A 20,382-nucleotide genomic window follows, 5' to 3' on the forward strand; every position below is an offset into this window, starting at 1 on the left:
GTTCCCCGCTTGCCTCATCGGGGCTTCTTGCATTCTTGCTGTATTAAAACTCGGCCAATGCGCTTCTTACAGAATCGCAAACAGGAAATAGCTTCCTGTGTTCACAGAGGCTTCCAAAGTATTTCAACCGCATGGAATTTCTGTGCTCCAGTAAGTGCTTCTCTGTATGGCAAGCATATGACAAAGCATTTATTACTGTGTTATGGTGGCATTCCAGAGCAAACAGTGCTAAAATAATCAATCAGTTAATGGTCTGTATGGCAGTTTGAACGCAGCACATTCATTGTGCTTATGTTCTTAGAAGGATGAGTTTACCGGCTGTAGTGTGTGTTGCATATTTAGCCGGAACTTAATGTCCTAAGCTGGTGCTGACACAAATATTTTTAAAAACACAACTTCAGCAAGGTTAGCTCTACCGACGTGACAATATTTCAGCTTTAGCCCTCAAAAAAGGGAGACGTTTTCAGAGGGGAAGTTTGTCTTTTTCAGGAGAAAGACATGGAGAGCTTCAAAGTGCTTGGTTTGCCCTGTTTTCACAGGTTTTCTTAATGTCGGCAGCAATCTTACCCCTTTTCTATGGGAAAACGCATAGCTGCTTACATGAAATAAAGTAGCAGATTTGTGATGTGCAACTCCATAGCAATAACTTGTTTTTTTTAAAAAAAAGGATAAATAAATGTGACTACATGTTTGACGACTGCAAGAAATGGAACTTGTTTTTCACCCTTGCTGCCGCACTTATGAGACGAAGGGGTGGTTTCCTATGACAGAAAAGAAAGTTGGAAAATGTTTCTCGGTCGATCTTTGTGTTTTTTTGAGCGGTGGTGTATTTGTAACCTTGATAACAAAACCCCAGATCACATATGCTGACAAATCTAATGTATTCACCTCTTCCGTCCCCAGGCAGTAAAAAACCCGATTATGCTAATTTCTATCAAGGTATGTGGGACTGTACCGGTGATGTTCCTGATGAGCTGACATTCAAACGTGGGGACGCTATCTACATTCTCAGCAAGGTACTGTATCCTACCGAGAATAGATAGGTACGAGGAGATAGCTGAAGTAAAGAAAAGAAAGAGGGGGGGGGACCGTGCAGCTTTCAAGGGTGTCGGGAAATTGGCATTTCCTTTACATCCTTCGCGTTCAGTCAGAAGTTCCTTGCCCATTAATTATTTTGTCAATGGAATGTAATCACATCTGAAGTGGTATTGTGCAACAGGAATTGCCTTTAAAGCATGTTTATCTCTGCTTCCCTCGGAGACAATGCGCTTAATTGCGTGTAAAAGTTAGCTTTGTCAACTACTGTGTGCATACAAGTTACATCCTCTTCCTTGGCAGCTCTTGCATGTGCTGAACTCGGAATATTTGGAATTGTTTTCATATCACAGTTTTTGGCCTCAGCAGTAACCAGCAGCCCTCTCTCTCTGTGTGTGTGTGTGTGTTACAGATTCAGTTGACTTTCACCACATTGCTTCCCCTCCCTCTCTTTTCTGTTAATCACTGTACACAAATGCAATTTCCTCCCTGCTTTTACTGAAGGGGGCAGAATTAACGTCAGTATGCATCAAACTAATATTTCGTTCTTACAATATTTTAACTATTTTGGAAAGTAGATCCACTATAGCAGCGCCTCTAAGCCGCAAACACAACAGGACTTTATTTTTGAGTCTCACTTAAGAGTTGTTTCCCCCCTCAATTCCTCCACAAATGAGCAAGACCCCCTTTCCAGAAAATGTTCAGTTCTTGCCGTGCAGAAGCTAGAGGGGCAACCCTGACAATGAGCCACGGCTGTGGCCTGGGCACCTGGGCGATACTTTGAGCAATTGCTTCTTGAACCCCATCCTTGCTGTCTGTAGAGCTGGCAAGCCAATGTTCATGGCATACACTTGCTAGGGTTGCCACCTCTTCCTGTATAATACAGGATTGTCCCATATTTCAACGTAAAAAGTTACGTCCTGTATTGATACAGTTTTGTCCTGTATTTCAGGTCTTCTTTCTCTCCCTCTCCCCCCCCCCTCCATCTTTCTCTCTTTCTCTTTCCCACCCCAAGTTAGAGAACGTCTCCAACTGCATGTTTTTGAAAGGGTATGTGAAAGGTCATGTATTTAAGCTCTGGGTAGCCAAGAACAGACAGATTTACAAATTTGTGCGTGTGTGAGACAGACAGACAGACAGACAAATTCCAGAGGGGCCATTGTGATAGGCTGCAGTATATTGTAATGGATTGCTTTGAAGTCACTTCAGCATCAGATGAAAAAAAATAAATGCCTCCCAACCGCACCGCACCGCCCTGTCCTGTGTTTTGCCAGAACAAAAGTGGCAACCTTACCATGCCTTTCCCACGCCTGTAAAGTGCAAAGTATTTCTAATTAAATAGATGTGTTTCATTGGAACTAAGCATACCTCTTCTGCTTCATCATTGATGTAACAAATAACTTAATAATAATGATTTACAATATCTCTGTTGCACATCTGTCCTCAGAACACTATGATCTTATCCTTATTCCCATTTTACAGACGGGGAACTGGTTCTTTCCCAGGTCCACTTGCTAAATCCTTGGCGCAGCAGGAATTTAGCTCCCTTAAATCCAGACCCAGCATATCTAATCCACTCTTTTTGCTTTGTTAAATGGAGTAGCTAGCTTCCAGGTGTGTGGTCATGCTCTGCAATCCTGTCCATGCCTTTCTGGAAATAAGGCCCACTGTATTCCAACAGAGGGTGCACAATTGCAGCCTTACACTTTTATTTTATAGCACTGTCTTACTGTACTTTTCTCTTAAGTGTGTTAACTAACATGTTAAACAGCTACAGCTCTTTAAACATTCCTACAAGGAATTGCATCTTGATTTTCACCAGTCAAATTCATGGTTCATTTGACCCAGAACTGAAAGCATTCCACTTTGCAAAGAAACACAAGGTGGAGCAAACAAGCCTTCCCTTTCCCTTCAATCCTATGTGGTATCTTGATTCATCTACCTACCTGCCTACCTATGTATCACCTATCTATCACCTATCTATCTATACCAGGCACCCCCAAACTGCGGCCCTCCAGATGTTTTGGCCTACAACTCCCATGATCCCTAGCTAACAGGACCAGTGGTCAGGGATGATGGGAATTGTAGTCCAAAACATCTGGAGGGGATGCCTGATCTATACCATGGGTAGGCAAACTAAGGCCTGGGGACTGGAGCCGGCCCAATTGCCTTCTAAATCCAGCCTGCGGACAGTCCGGAAATCAGTGTGTTTTTACATGAGTAGAATGTGTCTTTTATTTAAAATGCATCTCTGGGTTATTTGTGGGGCATAGGAATTCGTTGCATTTTTTCTCCAAAATATAGCCCCCCCCCAAGGTCTGAGGGACAGTGGACTGGCCCCCTGCTAAAAAAAGTTTGCTGACCCCTGATCTACACCTTGGTTTTGATCAGTTGTAGCTGCTCCAGATCTATGGAAGTTTTATGTTCAGAATTTGCCCCTCCAATTTCCCAAATAAATCTGATGAAAATTCAACATGCTTTTGACTGTTGCAGCAAAGTGAGGTCTCCAGTCAGCGTTGAATTCAGGGGCTTTGGAAAGTTAAAACACCAGGGAATAATCTGCCCCTACTGTTCAAGGTCTAACTGACTGTTACCAGCCAAAGGGTTTGTTAAGAATATAATCACAGTAAGATATAATCCACAAGCTCTTAAACTGAAGGACTTGAACAAATACTTCTTAACCCTCTAAATTGGTGCTTCAGTTTTATGGCACTCGGATGATTCTTTTGCCAGTTTTTTTCTTTTTTAAAGAAACATTTTTTTACACCATCTAGTGGTTGAAAAGGAGGGATGCAGGTGTGGGGAGACGCTAATGTCTGCAGTTCCAAAATGGTGTCATAAATTTCAACTTTGGCTTGATCTCAGCTATTGCTTATTACTTTCTGATCGTATATCAGCCCCCCCCCCTTGACATTAATCCTCAGGAAATCTTATTCTGCTGATAAGGAATTAAAGGTAAGTATTATATGTTGTGAGAAGAATGCAACGTGAGCTGAAAGATAAAGTACTTGTGGAGGCAGGAAGCATTTCAGGAGAGGAAATTTAAATAACAGCAGGGCCAGTTGTGAAACGAGCCGAAACACACCTTTGGTGCTTCTCCCAGTAGCATCTTTGTGGGTGGGTGGGTGTCGTTCCTAAAATATGAGCAACAAAATTATTTTAACTAACCATGTCTTGACAAATTCCTCCCTTCCCTAAAATAAATATTTGGAAACAACTTCACTTTAAGTACAGAAACAGTGGGATCGTACGTAGGTTTTGAAACAGATTGCACACTTCAACTTTTGACTCTGTCTGTGCATCTTGTTGCTCATATCTTATTGCAAACAGATGCAACTGCAACTGGACACAAGGCTGGTCTTAAATACTCTTCAATAGCACAGAGCTTTATATTCTGTGTTTTCACATATATTTCCTGTATGTGTAAAGTTCGCAGGGTTATATTCTCCTCCTTCCCCTATCATCTTTTTGATTTTAAACTTAATAGCAATATTATATAGGAGCATTCTGACTGCTCACAGGCAAATATACGTTTCTGATCTAATCCCTGGCACCATAAAGTGTTGTGTTGTTAGTTAATACTTTGTGTTTGCTTTATCCTGATTTTTATGCAAGAAAAAAAAATCTTCAGGTGGTTTCCTACCTCCATAATGTAATTTGTTGTTTACAGTACTGAGGATTTTAACAAGGGGGAAGAATCACTTTTCACTTTTGAAATATTGTAACTAACTTTTTTTTTAAAGGAATCTTTCTCCCCTAATTTTGGCTAAATCTTAAAACCAGGTTTAAAATAGGAATATAAATTACAATGTAGGTTTTTGAGGACCCTAAAAGAATTGAAAAACTTTTCATTTAGAAAAAGATTGCTTAGCACCAGATCCTGTTGTTCTTTTCACAAGCTGCATGCTCCAAAATACCTGCACCGTAGACTGTTCAGCTTTAAACATAAACTTTTAATAGAAATGGGCAAGTCTTCATTTTGCTCCAAGCCTTTGTTAGGAACACTGTGGCCCACATTATGGAGTAAGGAGGGTGTGAGCTATCTTGCTATGAGATAATTTCATAAATTGAATGGCATAAATTCATGTGCCAGGTGCAAATGATTATGTCGAGTATATCAGCAGACCCCTCCTTATTATTTTTATAACACAAATCTGAATTCAGTCAGAATATAGCCTTATTCTAGCCTTATAGCCAGATATTCTGCCAACCCAGTCTTATACACTCCTATTTTCAGAGCAATCAATAACATTTACTGGGATGATGTGTGCCGTAGTTCAGAGATTATTATCGCTGCTTATTTCCTGTTTCTAATTCAGCACATGCCCGTGCAGCACAAGCCTAGCTGTCCTTAAAAAAAAAGTATAGGCTCAGCTCTGCTTGAACATCTTTTTGGAGCTTTTGCTTATAAATGGAAAATATGCTCAACATTGTCTTCCTGTAGAATATATTGCATGTAAAAATTATCGTACTTTAATAAAAATCTTTTAAAAAAACCAAAACATTGTCCTCCTGTTTTTAGTAGTAGAAGATGACCAAAGTAGTTTTAGGGAAAAACAAAACCCTTCTCTTAACCAGCAACTTTGTCCAGCAAGCAAACAGAAATCTATTAAAATAGTTTACAGCCTTTCACTTCCAGTTATATGAGAGCTAGAAATCCAGGTTTGTATTGTATAATAGCAGGCATATTGCTATCCACTTACTCTGGAATATATCTGTAGGTTATGTATTTCATCAACTTTTTTTTTTAGCTAAATACATGGATAATATTTGATATTTCTGTGCTATTGAACCGACTGCTGGTTTGAAACTGTTTGTTAAAAACGACCATGTACAAATCGCATGTTGCAGAAAGATACGTCCCTAAACTGTAAAAGGATACTTAGAGTTGATCTTAATGTGTTGCTTTACTAAATCCAATCTAGACTTGGGATGACTTTGTATCAAAATAGTTCAGCACAGAATTCTAGTGCATGTCAGTGGACAGGGTTTCTCCTGGACCTGGTTTAAAACTTCAGTGCCACTCAGCCATGGAGTGATTGAATTGTGTTGTTGCGATCTCTCTGTTTTGCTGCTCTTAGGGGGGGGGGGAGAAGTAGGAAGCAAGTAGAAAAGTTTAAAGTAGAAAGTTTACAAAACAAGGAGAAGGGAAGGGTAGAACCTCTGTTTTCTGGCATGGACTTCTCAAGTTTAGGAAGTTTTTGATGGGCAAGTTCTTACTCAGGTGTTACAGGGTGTGAGAGGGTTGTATAATCAAAAGGCTTTTGATGAGCTCTTTGAGTCACAGCATCAAAGAGTTAGACAGTTTGAAAAGGCAATCTAGGCCAATGGCTTGGCTTGAAAGTCAGGACTGTCCACCCAGCAGCTCTTTTCCCATGCATTTCAAACCACAGTATAGTTTGAATCACCAATTGAGTATATTAACTTAAGCTACTTGTGACTTCAGCAACTTAGTAACATAAAATGTCGTGTTCTGCATTTTGCTGTTGAGTTGCCTTATAAACACCCTCACGCCTACCTGCAGAGAAAAGGTCCCGGAAATTCATATTACGAAGGCAAATGATGGGATTTTGTGCGTTTGGGACAAATTCTCCAAAGATCCTCAATTCATTTTAACTGCTTGGGCAACCTTTGTAAGATCAGGATCTCTGTTGCCTAGTTGGAGTAAGTGCACATTTTATTTTTATGTTAAAGAGTTGCTACGTAAATCTTCCTATATTCATCCACATGAACCATTTTCTTTTGCAGTAATTGTAGAAAACCTGCAATTTCTATTATACTAAAGAAGCACATGGCGTTTATTTTTTTAAAAGTTCTCAACTACTTTTATCATTAGTGTTGTTTGTTTATTTAGTTCTTGTTTTATTAGCGAGATTCCGGTTGTACTGAAGTTTGCAGCAAAATCCTACACTCAGGTATAGGCAAACTTGGCCCTCCAGATGTTTTTGAGACTACAATTCCCATCATTCCTGACCACTGGTCCTGTTAGCTAGGGATGATGGGAGTTGTAGTCCCAAAACATCTGGAGGGCCAAATTTGCCTATGCCTGTCCTACACGTAGTAAAGCCAGCTGAAATCTCCCTTGTCACCTGCATCAGCCATTTTTCGGTGGGCTGCAGCTGAGCAAGAGAAAGGAAGCAAGGTCATCCTATTGGCTCTGCCCAAAGACCAGCAACTTCTGGCTCCTCCTCTTCCTTTGAACTGTTTCCATTCCAGGTATAAGAAGGTTGTGCTTAAGATCCAGGGCCTAAATTTGCTTTCTTCCCAAGCCTTCTCTTCTGTCTTCTGTCTAAGGGCTGACAGATGACTGATCTTTGTGAACTGCTCTGGGAACCTTTTTTGGGCTGAGCCGCAGGGGTAGAAATAAATTGATCTTTAAATAAACCAATAAATAGATGTCACTGAGATTTAAGCAATGGTTGTAACTGGCGTTCTGGCTCACAGCTATAATTTCAGGTAGCCAGATATACTTGCATTAAGTGCTTCAGGAGGGATGGGCTAATAGTTCCAGATGAAATTTGGGTGCATGGCGTCTTTTGAAAATGTCACTGCTGGTTGTCCCTTTATAGTCCTCCTTTTACAAAATCCTAAAGTGTTTTTTCCCCGCCTTCTCTTCCTCCCTCCTCTTCTCCCTGCCACGCACACATTTGCCTTTAAGCCATTCATTATGTGGCTCTTTAATTTCTTCCGAGTGTTATTTTCATACAATAAAGCATTACAGTGCTCCTGGATCTTGATAGCATTTCTACAGAAAGAGAAAGAAGCTTTGTGTTCGTAATTACCTAACATTGTCAGGAGCTGACTGCAGGCCTCTTCCTAGCGATAACAGAATAACCACATCATGTAGCTTTATAGCGCATGATTAATAGAAAATAATTACACATCCTACAAAGGAATGCAATATTTCTTATAAATTGACTGGAATGGTTTCCTGCAGATTAAAGGACTCTTCATTATTTTATCAGTCTCTCTGAAGTGGAGTCAATTGCCCAAGCTGGAGCTGATGGGAAGAACACACGCTCCACCTACATATGCTGAGGAATACCAGATAGTAGGCTTATTCATACCTGAATAAGGTATAAATAAACAGCTTACACAACAGGCTCTCACGGTGCTGTTTCCCCACAAATATTAAATAATTTGCTGATGGATGCTGTCGTTCACTGGCTGTAGGATAAAGACCGGCTTTCAAATTCGAGAGACCTCCCTGTAATGAACAGAATCTTTGCACCCTCCTGAATGATATGGAGCTGTTCCATAGCATAAATTATTTTGTCTCTTAGCATTTAGTTACAAAGGAGGGGCTACATGCATCTTACCTGTATTATGATACAATGCAATCAGTCATATTTTGCTGCTCGTAGAGTCGATGTACTAATAATAAATGGCTGAATCCGGAGTAGATTGAGCTGATCTCTGATTGTGCAACAGAGATCTGTTGGCTCGCTATCACTGCATTCCCTTGCCCGCGACAGACCCTCACAGTGGGATGTGTGGCACAGGGGAACAAGGTGGGGTTGCCTTGCCTTGCACAAGCGTATGTGCTTTCCCACTTACGCACAACCCCCGAGCCATGAATCAAAATGCATGGCAGCAGCTTGTTGGTTTTCAAGGAACCTAGAATATATGAATTGCCCTAATGCTTATATTTTCCCCGGAGGTGAATGTTAAGGCTTTTTATTCCATATGTGCGTGCTAGTTCAATAACTAGCATGTATGACTCTCAGAGTAGCCCGAATCAATTACCTTTAGAGTCACTTGTAAGTAGTGTATCTGTAACAGAGCTCTAAGAGCAGGATCAAATTGGTTTTTGTGTGCGTATGAAAGTCAGAAGCACTCTTTTTTTAAAAAAAGAGACAGATGTAAATACATTAACTGGTTAGAAAGGGGTCTCTCTGCAATAATGACTCCAGCCGAAGGTTAAAATATGGCGTCCCCAATCAAGCGGGGCCTGTGTTTTCCTTCCTACTTGCTTATACTACAAATGCTCTAATTGGGATTCATGTTGCTCGTGAGGCTCATACCAAGAATAGTAATGATAAAATAAAAGCATCTGGGTTGCAGGCTTCTCCCTCTTTCTGGGCCGATGTCTGCAGCCAATCTATAAATTAGCTTACTAGACTGTTACATCACCAGCCACTTCATCTTCGAGTTTAGTTTAGCTTCATGCAAGTGCATTAAACTGTATATTCCTTAGCAGCTAGAAATTGTTTTTTTCAAAAAGGAAGAGAAATTTGGTTTTAAATTTAATTTAATTGGATTCTTCTGAAGCCGCTTTCTCTCCACCCACCAACCCACCCGCACCGCAAAATACGTGTTATTTCCAAGTTCCTGAAATGTCTGCATGGGATATTTCCATTCTGTAATTTAGGAGACTGCTTTTATTCTCTGCCATTAGTCGTAAAAGCCTTTAATGATCACTTAACTAAAGCAGCCTTCCGCAAACCTCACGTTGTTTTGCTCCCTGCCCCATCTATGAACGATTTGTATGGCTAGTGTTCAGAAAGTGGCGGTGTGTGTCCCCCCCCACTTTCTCTTCTTTCTCTTTTTTTGGGGGGGAAAGCTTTCCTGGCACCATTCCCTCCCGCACAGGTGAGGGCTGGCATCGTGAGTGATTGCTCGCTCTTTAAGTCTGCAGGGACACGGATTGTATATTTAAGCAGCCTAATGTGGGATGAAACATGTGTTTATTAAACACAAACACACAGCTGGAACATCTGAACCCCTGGTGAGGCAGCAAAGCTCCTCTTTGCCTTTAAGGGTTTTGGCCCCAGAACAGTCGTTTCGAAACTGCAGCAGGAGAGTCGTTCTTGCCCTGGCAGAGCGGCCTGGTTGCTGTCTGCGCTGATGAACCAGCGCCATTCACTCCAATGGGCAAAGGGGAAATCCCACTTCTGCCTTGGGACTTCTCTTGTCCCCCTGAAGGTGCAGGGCTTTCAAAGCAGAGCCTGGGCGTGCTTCTCGTTGTAGGTGCTCAGTTAAATTAACATGCTTAGCGTATCTCATAACCTTTGTTTTTAATATCCAGGTGAAGTTAGGCATAAAATAAAAGATTGCTTCCATCGTGAAAACTGCCATCTTGTTTATGTTAGGGTATAACTGTGTGGGCTCGCACGCAGACACGACCATACACACACTTCCTCCTCCTCCTCCTCCTCCTCCTCCTCCTCCTCCTCCTCCTCCTCCTCCTCCTCCTCCTCCTCCTCCTCCTCCTCCTCCTCCTCCTCCTCCTCTTCTTCTTCTTCTTCTTCTTCTTCTTCTTCTTCTTCTTCTTCTTCTTCTTCTTCTTCTTCTTCTTCTTCCACTCGTAGCCAAGTAAGATTGTCTTCCATAAACACGGTTTTAACAATGGGCCCGTAAGTGACTGTGGAGGCCAATTCTGGATCCACACGTCCTTCCACAGTGGGGACATTGCTTTCCAGGCGGGAGTTGATCACGGTGTGCATTTGCCAAGCGTGCCTTCCTCTTAGCATGTTTCTCCCTTGCGTCCTGAGATCGAGTTTCTTCAAAGCCCATGACACCTTCGGTAAAGGCTGTTCCCCAACTGGAGCGCTCGCAGGCCAGTGTTTCCCAGTTGTCAGTGTATATACTACATTTTTAAAGATTTGCCTTGAGACAGTCTTTAAACCTCTTTTGCTGACCACCAGCATTACGCTTTCCATTTTTAAGTTCGGAATAGAGTAGTTGCTTTGGAAGACGATAATCAGGCATCCGCACAACATGACCAGTCCAATGAAGTTGATGTTGAAGAATCATTGCTTCATCACTGGTAATCTTTGCTTCTTCCAGTACACTGATATTAGTTTGCCTGTCTTCCATGTATAAAACATGTAAAACATTCTGTATAGCCATCCTAGCCAGAATACAACTTTTTATCTGAGAGCAAGGGAAGAGCCTGTTTGATCAGGCCAGTGGCCCATCTATTCCAACATACTCTTCCCACAGTGGCCAACCAGATGCCCATAAGAAGCCCCAAAGCAGAATCTGAGCATTGGATTCTACCCACCGACCTGAGTAGCCATTAATAGCCTTGATTTCATTGACCCCCCCCCCCCAAATCTCTAATTTTTTTAATTTACAAAGAGGCACCAGGATCATATCTTGACAGATTCAGACTTGACAGATCCATGATCCACCATCATTGATTTACCTACAGAAGAAGTTCCCTTGCTTTCTCACCAGTTAATGTCAAATTATAAATTAAGGAAAATGAAAAAAAAAGTGTGGCATATTTCAGGAAGCATGGTGTAGTTTTGATTGTTTGAACAGCACAATCCAGGCTAATGGGTGGAAATGACTGGGAGACGTGCATTTATGAGAGATGGATGGCTTGGGTTTTGGGGATAATATATATGGCATGAGTGAACCAGATTGTTGAAGATATCCCTGTAAGGGTTGGGCATAATTTCAATCCTTTTCCTATAATCTATAGAAAAGGACAGGTAAAATTTGCATCTCACATGCATGCCGGAATCCAATCGGAATGCCACCAGTGCTTAGATTCAGGTAGAAAACAGCTTGCTTTATACTGCAACATACTCCAACAGAAGGTTTATGCTCTCTCCTATATCAAAGTCTCTCTGTGTTTCTGCTTTCCCTCATGCGGTCACTGTCAGCCTGGTTTTGGAATGAGCTCTCTGTTTTCATACGGCTGCCTGCTCCACGCAGCGTACGATTGGGGCAATTTCAGCAGCTGGAAGTTATTGAGCTGCTGTTAGGATTGATCTTAACAATATTTACCTCAGAGGGACAGAGATTAAATTTGGATCCCGCAATGCTCTTACTTGGTATTGCTTTTTGGAAAATATTATTTCCTTAAACTATCATATACTTGTTTTGTTCCAGATTTATCTCGCCACGCCTAAGCAGATTTCAAACCAAAATGCATTAGTCACCTGTCAGGCATATGAGAACTGTGATAGAATTTTCCGCATAAAGCAATGGTGAATTCTGAGAAGGGATATAGAGGCTGCGTGTGGGGAGCATCGCCCCTCTACGTCAACTTAACTTGGCATATATGTGAACTTAACTAACCACGGTTCTTTACGGCTCAAGGCTGCGTTACTGAATGGCTCCCAGCTGATCTCCGTACCTTATTACAAAGTATTAGTTTTCAAATGTCAGCTGTTGATACGGTTTTGGATGAAAGAATGTAAAAAGAAGGCAGACTAAGGCTCCCTGACTGTAGGGGAATTCACCCCATGAGCCTCATGACCTGTATTCCAAAATAATAATAATAATAATAATAATAATAATAATAATAATAATAATATACTGTTTATAATACCAAACCATAACCCACAACACACAACAGCCCAGTTCACACGATACAGTAAACCACAGTTAATGATGTCCTGATCTCGCTCACTTTGCTGCTCCCCACTTGAGTGTGGGAGACGCAAACCATGATCTTTTGGTTAGTATTGTGTCCATTCCTGGGTTTTTTAGTATGTTTTGTTCAAACCACAGTTAGTAAGCCAAGAACAAACCTTGGCTCCAGATCGTGATGTGTTTGGCATGAAATGAGCCACGATCCTTGATTTAGACATAATATTGAGCCAGAGATCGTTGGTTTATTTCTCCTTCAAAACTAGCCGGCGGAGGTGGGGGCAGGGGGGGGGGCAAAGCAGGCAAAACCAGCAAGTTCAAGGTGAACCATTAACTGAGGAAAAGCAAAGTGGGTAACCAGGAATGAAATAAGCCCAATGAAGGCTGCATGGTTTGGATATTACTGTTAAAAACAACAACTAGACGTATATACAAACACTACAAACCAAGACATTAGTATAATCACATTCTGTATTGCTCATTGAGTGAATTTTGGCTTGCTATAGGTAGTTAGTATTTCTCTCTCTCTCAACTCTCTCTTTCTCGCTGTCTCTCTCTCTAGGACGTAGTAACAGATAGTCTTTAAAAATGTAATTTCCTGTTTTGCTTAACTGCATTTCAAGTGCTTCAGAAACACATACACACACAATTCCTTAATGTTTTAATTTTCCATTCATGCTTTTGTAACTGTATATAAGGAGGAAACCTAAGGAGTCACATGCAAAAACTCTATTGCATTTATATCAGACTAAAGGTTAATATTGCATATTGTTTTCAATTAGGAGTACGGTAGATTTGGCTGGTGGGTAGGAGAAATGAAAGGAACCATTGGCTTGGTGCCTAGAGCCTACATAATGGAGATGTATGATATTTGAGAGGCCCGGGTAAGTACATTTTAATTCAATCTTCTGTAATGGCTTATATGTTCCTTGCTCTCTGTTTCATACAGATTTCTTTTCCTGGAATCTTCGCTGGAGTTCTGTTAATAAAGACTGCAGCAAATAAAACAAAATAAAAAATGGACCCGTAGTGTAGTTTTAAGTGAAATAAAATAAACTATTGTATAATGGGAGGAAATAAGTCTTCCACATCCCTCCCGGGTGACTCACCGTATTTCTGCCTCAATTTTTTGAGGATGCCTGCAGATGCAATGTTGAAGCAGGAGTCACAATGGATTTTCCTTTTTGCGGGATGAGGCACTTGTACATTCAGTAAACTTTAATTCTAATTCCAATAATGGTAACCATAACAGTAATCACAATTCTATTCCCCACTTCTTCTCAAAGGAGCTAGTATTAATCTTTTTAATTCACACTAGTTGTAATAATATCATACCCATGAGCACAAAATGGCTTCCAGGATGGGAGAGAGGGAAAAGGGGGCTTTATGACATCAGGTGGTAGCCTGGATATTTTGGACTGCAACTATCTACTGCTGCAGGCCTGGCTGTGGCTGAAGAGAGTTGTAGTCCAAAATATCTGGAAGGCACCAGGCGGCGGGTGTGTGTGTGTGTGTGTGTGTGCCACACAAAGCCCATAAAATGCTGTGTGCACTTGTGGTTCTGCTTCAGACGCTCGGAACGGCTTTTTCCTGAGCAAAACCAGCAGGCAAAAACCATTCATTTGAGCAAATAGTGGCTCAAATAATGTGGTGTCTGTATACGCCCCAAAACTCTTTTAAGGCGAATTCTGAGCGTGATCCAGTCAAAGTGATTTTTAAAATTATTATTATTATTTTGCTTTAGAATTCCCATCATGGCAAGCTCTGTTAGCCACGTTCCTTATACACAACAGCCTGATGATGATGTCAGGGTGCTTCCATGTGTCCAAATGCCACATTACAGGAATGATCTTATATGAATGGCTTTCAGGCCATTCAGAGGACAGAAGTGGTGCTTCATGCTGCTTCCTAGGATTTCTTTACATCGCCAGTAATGCTAACGCTGGCTTGGGGTCATGGCTTGCTTAAAACCGCAAATCCCACTCATCTGCGTATGTTTCTCCTCCCAAGGCAAAACAGCTCCAGATTATTCCTGGATTCTGCCGTTTTAAATTAATTCAGCTCTGGGTTTCACTCCGTGATAACGCAAATGCAGCCAATCAGATGGCACCATGTAGGGAAGTCATTCTGCATTGGTGGGATAGTTGCTACCCGTTTGCCGCAAGAGCTTTTTTTAGGGAGATTCCCAGCTTGCCATCGATGGCTGCTGTTGGCCAAGCAATAGAAGGGATGGACAGAATTTATGTTCCTGGAGGAACTAAGTAGAGCAAGGGGACCCAGCCCCCTTACCTTTTGTGTCTGACCTCCTGATCTATGGTTTTTAGACATCTGTAATGGGCACAATCTGGCTAAAATTGAGGAAGGTGGGGCTTGTGAATTTTATTAAGGCCCTGCCTCCATCTTTTCTTTTAAATTCTGGACACTGCAGATAAACGATGCAGAACAAACACAGCATTCTGCTTGAGTCTTCTTACCTTTAGTTTTTTGTAGTCTGGATCGGTGGTGACTGATCATAGAAAATAAGTCCCATGTCTGTCTGCCTGAGTGGTTTGTGCAGTTTTGCGTGTGCTCATCTGCACCCATGGGGAAAACCAGTTCACTGGAGTTAGGTGTAGAGTATTCAAGGATTGCCATTCATTTTGAAGAGGTGTGAGTATTTTCTTACACATTAACTGTGGGCTTCTTTCTTTCTTTCTTTCTTTCTTTCTTTCTTTCTTTCTTTCTTTCTTTCTTTCTTTCTTTCATTAGGTGGATTCTACAAATTGCATGAAGCCTGGCATAGGAGTATGCCAATGAAAAATCTGCAGGTGCCTAGATTTTAGCAAGAGCATTAACCCTAATATATTGCACTTCTACATATTGATTCTAATGCTGTATTTTTATATTTCATGTTTATTGTGAGTGTTGACGTATAAATTAAGCTTAACCTTTCTTTTTTAAATAATCATAATTTCTGCTTATCGTAGGACTCAAATTATTTTGCATCGGAGTTATTTTTTTAAAAAACTGTTGCGTTCAGGCATTTGTTATACTTTTGCAAAACAGGCATCACACACAGGATATGTATCCTGAGCTGCTGCAGCTGAAATAAATGTCAGGGAAATCTACAAGAGATTATGGACCGTCTCGCATTCATTTTAACACAAGTGACACAGAAGACATCTCCAAAAAAGTTAAGCTTCTACGTCTTATACACAGCAGAGAGTCTTGGATGTGAAATATTCCTCATTTCTTTTTTCTAACGGTACATTTTACTTTAGTGGTATTTTACATTTTTAATTACTTTCACATTCTTTTAAAATGCAAAAGTCGACGACACTGTGTTAGCAAATTATATATGATGTGAAATATTATATATATCAGTCTCTCTCTCTGTATATATATATAGAGAGAGCAGTCTTTGATTATAGATGCTTTATGTTGCACTTTCTAGGATACATTCTTACATATCTTCAGGCCAGATGCAGTGCCATTGTAGAGTTTTCGACAACCACCCCCCACCAGCAACCCTGAATATTTTTCTTTTCTTTTTTTAGAGGGGGATGGGGGGAGATTACTGTCTTTGCTTCCTCTTTCTGGTTCTGTTGTTTTCACACTTCCTTGGTAAGTCTATAGATGATCCTCAGAAAACCAGGATTTGCATAATAGAGGGATTATGTAACGATGTACCAACATGTCATTGAGACATGTCATAAAACCAACTGAGAGTGTGAGCCATGCTGCCGGGGGGTGGGGGGTGGGGGGAAGCAAACCATGAAAAGGACGTGTGTGTTGTCGCTCCTGAACATGTTTGCAAAAAGTCCCCCTTCCGGAATCATTCCAAAAAGAAGCAAATAATGTTCCCACTGTGGTCACATGTTAGTACGGTAGCTAATTGAGACCTAAATGTGACTAACGTGGTATGCTTTGCTACACTCACATTTGTGGGAGCAAGTCCCACACTGAACTCAAAGGGGCTTACTTCTAAGTAGACATGTGCTGTTTTTCTGGCTCCAACTCTCTTGTTTGTGAGATTTTCCTCCCCGGGAGGGTGGGGTGGGGAGCATTCAAACATGTCTGCTTACAAGCCAAAGCATTGCCGTCCAATCCAGTCCAAAGGACTAAAGACTTCCTCAGGTTTGTGGAGGAGCTGTCTTAAATCCCCGAGAAGCAATGCTAGTCAAACAAACCAGAAATTACATCAGTGCTACTTAGCACTGATCTGAAGGGGGGGGGGAGAGAGAGGAATAGACTTCTCTGTACTGCCAGTGTTTGCCAGTAGATGGCAGTAGACTTTCACAGCATATTGGGCTTCTGGGAAAACCCATCCCCCACCATCACGCTCAGATGAATCTTTTGCGACTTAAAATATTTGTAGGACTCCCTTCCCCTTTTCATGTAAATCCAGGAGAGGGAGTCCTTAGCCAGCTGATGAATGACAGATCTTCAAACAATTTTTCCTATTGATAGGAGAATATAGACAGCAGCAGTTTTATTATTTCCATAACCTTCCCCCCCTCATGCAGTATAAAGTGATCTATTTAGCAAACACACACACACACACACACACACACACACACACACACACACACACACACACTGCAAATGAAGATATTTCAAATGTACCGCATCCCCACCTTTTAAGTAGACATGCCTTGGAATAAACCCGGCAAAATAAAAGGGGTGAAATGTTTGCTTTGAAATCTTGACAAATACCATAACCTTTTTTTTTGGGGGGGAATGGGAGAATCCCCCCGTTAATGTGTCTCAAACAGAAGAGAACGTTGCAATATATGCTAATTGCTTTGTTCTCATTGTTTACTTATATTTCCTTTGCGTTCCTTGGAATACTAAGAGAGCTGTTTTGCAAGTCATATTTTATGCAACATTTTGCTTGATTATTTGCTCTGTACCGTGGATTTGTACTCTGCCGCCATTAAGATCTTGCAATAATGTTCCACGCTGCAAATTTTTAAGGTTCAAATAAAGTTTAATTGTTTGCAAACCGTTATGATGCTAATAATTCAACAGCCTGCTGTGTTACTAATGAAATTACTTTGTTATGATTAATTTGGAAAATAGTGTGTTGATTGTAGTAATTAAACACAACAAGGTGAAGTAAATGATTCTAATGCCATCTGGCCTCCAGTGTGAATGAAGAAATGAAATGGAGCTGTCATCTGAATTTATTCAGAGGAGTAAGGGCTAATACAAATGACTTCAATTGCAGTGCCACCGTGATGCAGCCATGCCACCTTATATAACGATTTCATATACACTGCCTGCAGTAATTCACTTGCTTGCGCGCTTCCATGCTCCGGAGCCCCCCCTGTTCTAAAGACTTCTTTGCCTCTTGTTTAATGGTATCTGCCTTTCGCACGGCCAGGGCTACGAGAGCAGACACTGCCACGTTTGCACGCTAAAAACAAATTGCCACGGGGAACAATTCCGCTGCTGTGTTCTTCAGCGCGGCAAAAACCTGCGCAGACATGACACCTGCTGTTAAACTCGGGGATTGGCAATAGTGGAGGTGCAAATCTTCTCCTCTTGTGTTTCAGCCTTGAGCCAATCTCCCTGTAAAAAGATGGCTAGTGATTATGGGTACCATACCTTATAATCTCAGGAACAGGGCCCTGTTTGTAGTGACCGGTGAGGGAATGGCATGTTAAATGGTTCTCGTGTGAAATGAAATAGCTCAGTGCCAGGTACTAGTACTCTTACTTATAATCCTGTGCACAGAATTGGAACTCAGTGAGGCTTACTTGCAAGTAAACATGCTATATATACATGGGGAAATGTGGGATTTTTTTAAAAAAGTGAAATATTTTCTTTTTCAGAAGGATTAGTGCAGGGGTCAGCAAGCTTTTTCAGCCGTGGGCCAGTCCACCATCCCTCAGACCATGTGGTGGGCCGGAATATTTTTTGAATTTTTTTTTTAAATGAACAAATTCCTATGCCCCACAAATAACCCAGAGATGCATTTTAAATAAAAGCACACATTCTACTCTTGTAAAAACACCAGGCAGGCACCACAAATAACCCAGAGATGCATTTTAAATAAAAGCACACATTCTACTCATGTAAAAACACACTGATTCCCGGACCATCCGCAGGCTGGATTGAGAAGGCGATTGGGCCGCATCCGGCTCACGGGCCTTAGGTTGCCTAGCCCTGGATTAGTGGAACACTTCTTGCAGCAGATTCAATAATAATAATACTGTTGCAGACAGTTCATTGTACTATAAATCTCTTTAAGATCCCAGATTCTTTTTTTTTTTTAATAATTATTTATTAAATTTTCCAAAATAAACACATTTAAAACATTATACAAGACAAACAAACACATAAACAAACATTCAAAAATACAAACATCCCAAAAAAACATGCTCCGCCGAGCTTGACTTCCCTCCCTCCCCTCAAAAGGTTTTCTAATCAGTTCTTATCTCGCAGTTCCTTTGTATCTAATCTTTAGGGTCAATTCGTAGGATTTATTTCACGCCTGCAAGTGTCTTTAAACCTTTACAGTTCATTTCCATATAGTCCACAAATTTACTCCAATCCCTTAGAAACCTTGTCTCCCTCTGGTTTCGAATCCTGCTAGTCAGTCTCGCTAATTCTGCATATTCAATCATCTTTGTCTGCCAGTCTCCAATTGTCGGTAAGTCCTGGGTTTTCCATTTTTGGGCTAATAATGTCCTCGCCGCGGTTGTCGCATATAAGAAAAGGGTTAAAGTTCAGGAAGAAATAATTGAAGACCCAAAAGAAATCAGAAGGGCCTTTCAAAATTATTATAAAAACCTGTATAGTAAAGGAAAAGAAGATGCTAGAAAGATAAATGAATATTTGGAGAAACATAAGTTAAAGCAAATTATGGAAAAAGAGAAGAATATATTGAATGCCTCAATAACTGCACAAGAAATCCAGAATGCGATAAAGAAGATGAAGCAAGGAAAAGCGCCAGGACCGGATGGACTATCGGCAAAATATTATAAAGTACTGAATGGACAGTTGATCCCTGTATTAGTGGAAGTAATGAATAACATACTTCAAGGAGGAAAGACCCCAAACACATGGAAAGAAGCTTATATAACTTTGATACCGAAGCAAGGTTCAGATGGTTTAGATGTAAAAAACTACAGACCAATTTCATTATTGAATAATGACTATAAGCTTTTTGCAGACATAATGGCAACAAGATTGAAAGAGATCTTGAAGGACTTGATCCATAAAGACCAAGCAGGTTTTCTACCTAACCGACAATTAAAAGATAATGTAAGACATATTATAGACGTGATAGAATTCTTGGAGGTTAGGATAGATAAACCTGCGGCGCTGATGTTCATTGATGCAGAGAAAGCTTTTGATAATATATCTTGGCATTTTATGAAAAAGAACCTGGAAAAGATGAAGGTAGGGGGATGTTTCCTGAATGGGATTGAAGCAATATATTCGGAACAAAGAGCAAAATTGATAGTAAATAATATTTTGACAGATGAATTTGAAATCACAAAGGGGACCAGACAGGGATGCCCGCTGTCCCCGTTATTGTTCATTACGGTCTTGGAAGTGCTACTAAACAGAATTAGAGAAAAACAATCCATCAAAGGAATTAAATTAGGTGCGAAAGAATTCAAACTGAAAGCATTTGCAGATGATGTAGTTGTAACTTTAGAGAACCCCAAAGAAAGTGTTGCTGAAGTGATAGAAGTGATTGAAGAATTTGGACAATTGGCAGGATTTAAAATGAATAAACAAAAGACGAAAATGATGATAAAAAATTTTGGTAAAGAAGAGAAGGAAGATTTGCAGCAAAGATATGGTATTGCGATCGTAAAAAAGGTACAATACCTTGGAATATGGATGACAACCAAAAATATAAATTTGTTTAATGATAATTATGAATTGGTATGGAAAGAAATAAAGAAAGATTTAGAGATATGGAATAGGAGGAAGTTGTCATTCCTCGGTAGAATTGCAGCTGTAAAGATGAACGTATTGCCCAAAATGTTATTCTTGTTTCAAACAATACCTATTATAAAG

At 40.7% G+C, this 20,382-nt stretch overlaps 1 protein-coding gene across 1 annotated transcript in view; it reads left to right on the forward strand.

Annotated features, from left to right (window-relative positions):
• Positions 1-17,347, forward strand: part of SKAP2 (src kinase associated phosphoprotein 2) — a 106,529-nt gene extending 89,182 nt beyond the window's left edge. Inside the window, exons 11-13 of the mRNA XM_035128877.3 lie at positions 904-1,016; positions 13,146-13,247; positions 15,112-17,347. Of these exons, the coding sequence (XP_034984768.3) occupies positions 904-1,016; positions 13,146-13,238 (206 nt within the window). The 3' untranslated portion in view covers positions 13,239-13,247; positions 15,112-17,347. The remainder of the gene's footprint in view (positions 1-903; positions 1,017-13,145; positions 13,248-15,111) is intronic.
• The last annotated feature ends 3,035 nt before the right edge of the window (positions 17,348-20,382 follow it).

Source organism: Zootoca vivipara, chromosome 11 (genome assembly GCF_965207765.1).
Source record: "Zootoca vivipara chromosome 11, rZooViv2.hap1.1, whole genome shotgun sequence".
Lineage (NCBI taxonomy): Eukaryota > Metazoa > Chordata > Lepidosauria > Squamata > Lacertidae > Zootoca > Zootoca vivipara.